General features: G+C 42.3%; 1 protein-coding gene across 1 annotated transcript; it reads right to left on the reverse strand.

Moving 5' to 3' along the window:
- Positions 1–846: 846 nt before the first annotated feature.
- Positions 847–2,565, reverse strand: LOC143124706 (uncharacterized). The gene is made up of 7 exons (XM_076286421.1): positions 2,424–2,565; positions 2,249–2,340; positions 2,021–2,125; positions 1,696–1,883; positions 1,435–1,599; positions 1,060–1,294; positions 847–935 (listed from the first exon to the last, which is right to left on the reverse strand). Exons 1-7 carry the CDS (start codon positions 2,524–2,526, stop codon positions 906–908), a joined length of 918 nt encoding a protein of 305 aa, XP_076142536.1. The 5' UTR covers positions 2,527–2,565; the 3' UTR covers positions 847–905.
- Between the last annotated feature and the right edge of the window lie 795 nt (positions 2,566–3,360).

Genomic DNA, 3,360 nt, shown 5'->3' on the forward strand with positions numbered 1-3,360 from the left:
CTAGCTGTTGCCAGTCAACTGCATGATGTGTTGTCTGCCAGTGAAATCATGACACATATGATTACGTTATGGTCTATAGAAAATGTTTTCACCTTTTCATTGTCCATACACATAGTATTCTTCATTTTGTGTAAACACTTGAAAAATGACAAGAGTACTGTTACTACTTTGCTAACCATCTAACTTTGCTACCTAAACAAGCCTATCTGATCTTATTTTTTGTGTCTTATTTCTTTAGAGATTTGTGGATGGAATGAGCCTGCAAGAGCACAGGGACCTCACCACACAGTTGCTAGCGAGGCAGCCTGGTCTGGTGTTTGATGCATTGATGATGCATCAGCGCAGACATGTCATCCCCCCACCTGTGCCAGGGATGCCTTGGTGTACCTGTACACACTGCAGAGACATGCCAACCGATCGAGAGAAAACCTGTGTGAGCCTTCTGCCTCACTTCACACAGTACTGCCTAGATGAAGGTTTTCTCCGGATTCACAGGGAGGACATCACAGTATTAGGCTATGTAAGAGAGCCAGGTGACAAGAGTGTTCAGATATGCTGCCTACAGACATTTCATTTTCTGGCTGCATGGGTCTCTAGGACAGGGTAATATAAAAAGAGTGATCCCAAGTTGCTGTGTATTTTGCTTTTATGAAAATAAAATATTTTTGTTATGAGACCATTCATGCTGTATTTCTTATACATTACATCCACAAACTTATAATAAAAAAGGAGCTGTAGTAATTTACCTTTTGAAACACCAAATGACAGTAACATGGTCAATAATGTTATTTGCAATATATATTTATTTACAGAAAGTAACAAATTATGGTATTTACACCCATTTACACAACCCTTCCTTTTTCATGGTGCCTTTGAAGCAACATGGACCAGCAATAGGGATCATTCTAAATGCGCAGCCTCCTGAAAAGCTGCTCCTGTGGAAGACATGAGGTGCCATTAGACATACACACCATTTTATAGTTCAACATATTGTTATTAATCTGTACAGTGCTATTTCGCCTAGACTGAGTTACAGGCAAAGGCAAGTGCATCACATACCAAGACTTGTGTCCGCATCAGCTCTGATATAGGGGGTGGAGGTATAGGGGGGACGACACCAAGTCTTCTTGGGTCATTGGGCCGAAGGCTCCTCCTTCGAGGCATCCCAACTCCACTCGTGAGTCTCTTGTTTATAATTTTCCCCTGCAGTTCTGAGATGTATTCATATGTTTTCTCAGATTTCAGGGCGTACAAGCTGTATCGTCTTGCATGTTTGTTGTACAGTCTTCGGAAACTGTAATGGCACAAAGGTAAACTATTACAGGTCAATTACTCATTACAACAACTGACAAACTGGAGAGCACATACCAATCCCAAACCACTGTGTGCCTGTGGGTTTACTTTACAAGACAATACTGCATGTATTAAACTTACATTTGTTTGCCCTCAGATGTAGTTCTTGTTGGTCTGTTGCAGTGGAAATTGTAGTCAAGAGCTGCCAGCAGAACTCTTGCCTCATAAACCGGGGGAGTGAAAGCAAAGCGCTTACTGGCATACATCTGAACATGGTTCTGGAATGACTCCAGGTCTGCTGTTGATCTGTTCGAATAGAAAAGAAATCACACACACATCCACATTAGTGTGTGCATACATACATACACACACACAATTTGTGTACAATGTTACATGCTTTACCTGAAACGCAGATATTTGTGGACATCCTTCAGCCAACGCTTGTTGAAAACAATGTCCACTAAGGCTTTGTGAGACTTAGAATCTCTCTCGATCCACTCCTTCCCTTCTCCCAGATCGCTGTGTTGGCAGCTTCCCATTTGCCACGTGTGGATGTTGCAGACATGGTGACAAATGCCAATCCAAAGTGCCTGTGCAAAAAATACAAATATAATACATAATATATAAAACAAATTGTTATACAGAAAAGGGTCCCCATAGTACAAATATATATATAGATATAGTGGGAGCTACCAGCTACAATCAGTACAATAACAATCCTGCTTACAAGGAACTGCTCTTTGGTGTCAGCAGTCTTGCAACACCACCAAAAATGGTTGACGATGTCCTTCAACCAGTGGAGGAGAATGGACTGTCCTTTCACCTTCCCTGCCTTTGGGAAATAAAAACAAAATACTGAGGTATTTCAGAAATTGTCCATGGAGAGCTAAGAAAATGCATATTTCATCCCAACAGTAAACTACAGCCAATGATTCCCATGAGTCTTGAAACTTACAGCAGCAAGTTTCTTGGCCAGATTCTTGGCACCGTGCCACATGTCCAGACTGTGATGAATTCCAAGGTCCTTGTATTTGCCTTTGTCTGGGTCTGTGAAGTGAGAAATCATAGCATTTCACAACATCTCTTTTTGCAATATTTGTATTCATATATGTTATCAGAGGAGCACTTACTCATAAGGGCTCCAATCTGGATATGAGCATCTGTGCAGATCTCCACCAGCTTTATCTCTCTGGAAAGCTTGTCCACAGTCTGGATAAATCCCTCCTTCTCCATGATGTTGGAGTTCCACGATGTATGCCGCTTGTCTATTGTTGCTACCTGAATGATTTCCTTGGTGTAAAGCTCCATCGTGGTGTAGCTGCAGTACTGGGCACAATGCCCTGGTGAATCATTTCTGCCATCCCCTGTAAAAACCCAGGCATATTTCGTAGTAAGGTTATATAATAAACATACGTCATTGCTGCAAGTAATTTATACATGCACCGTTTCAACATACCTAGCACCACAACGTCTTTCCCTTGAAGGCGACGGATGGCCTCGGTATTCCTTTCTTCCCAGTATTCCTTGACTGCGTCAACACAGTATGTGTCTTGGATTGTGCAAAATGTGTTTGGGTTCACCATGCCCATGTTCATGAATTTAAACAATAGGGAAACCTTCCCATAGTTGTTCCCCGACAACAAAATGTTGGTGGATAGAAGGAAATCCCCAGCTTGCATCCCAAACTTCATCACAGGCTGCGAATTCCATCTCCACAGGCTATGTCCATTGGGACATATCTAAAAGTCAGAGAAGATTGATAAATGGATTTGAATTATACAACACTGGCTGTCACAAGAAATGTGCTTGGTATTGCTACCAGTACCAGTTGTATTATGTTGTTACTGCCTGGACTTACCCATTCCGCAATCATTGCCGTGCCCTTATAGGTGATGTTGATGTGAAAGGGGGCAACACTATCACACACCAGACCAGTCCTGAGAACACCTGTACATCTGTCCACCGGCAGCTTCATTAGTGTGACAAGCTGCCTCAAGCAGGTCTCATACAACACTGCCGCTCGGACACAGATGATATCATCTACACATTGGACCTTCAAAGGGTCTG

The sequence above is a fragment of the Alosa pseudoharengus genome, unplaced genomic scaffold, assembly GCF_046254945.1.
Source record: "Alosa pseudoharengus isolate Yale_2024_CS ecotype anadromous, Long Island Sound unplaced genomic scaffold, YU_APseudo_1.1 YU_APseudo_1.1_scf_1, whole genome shotgun sequence".
NCBI classification, from domain to species: Eukaryota; Metazoa; Chordata; class Actinopteri; order Clupeiformes; family Clupeidae; genus Alosa; species Alosa pseudoharengus.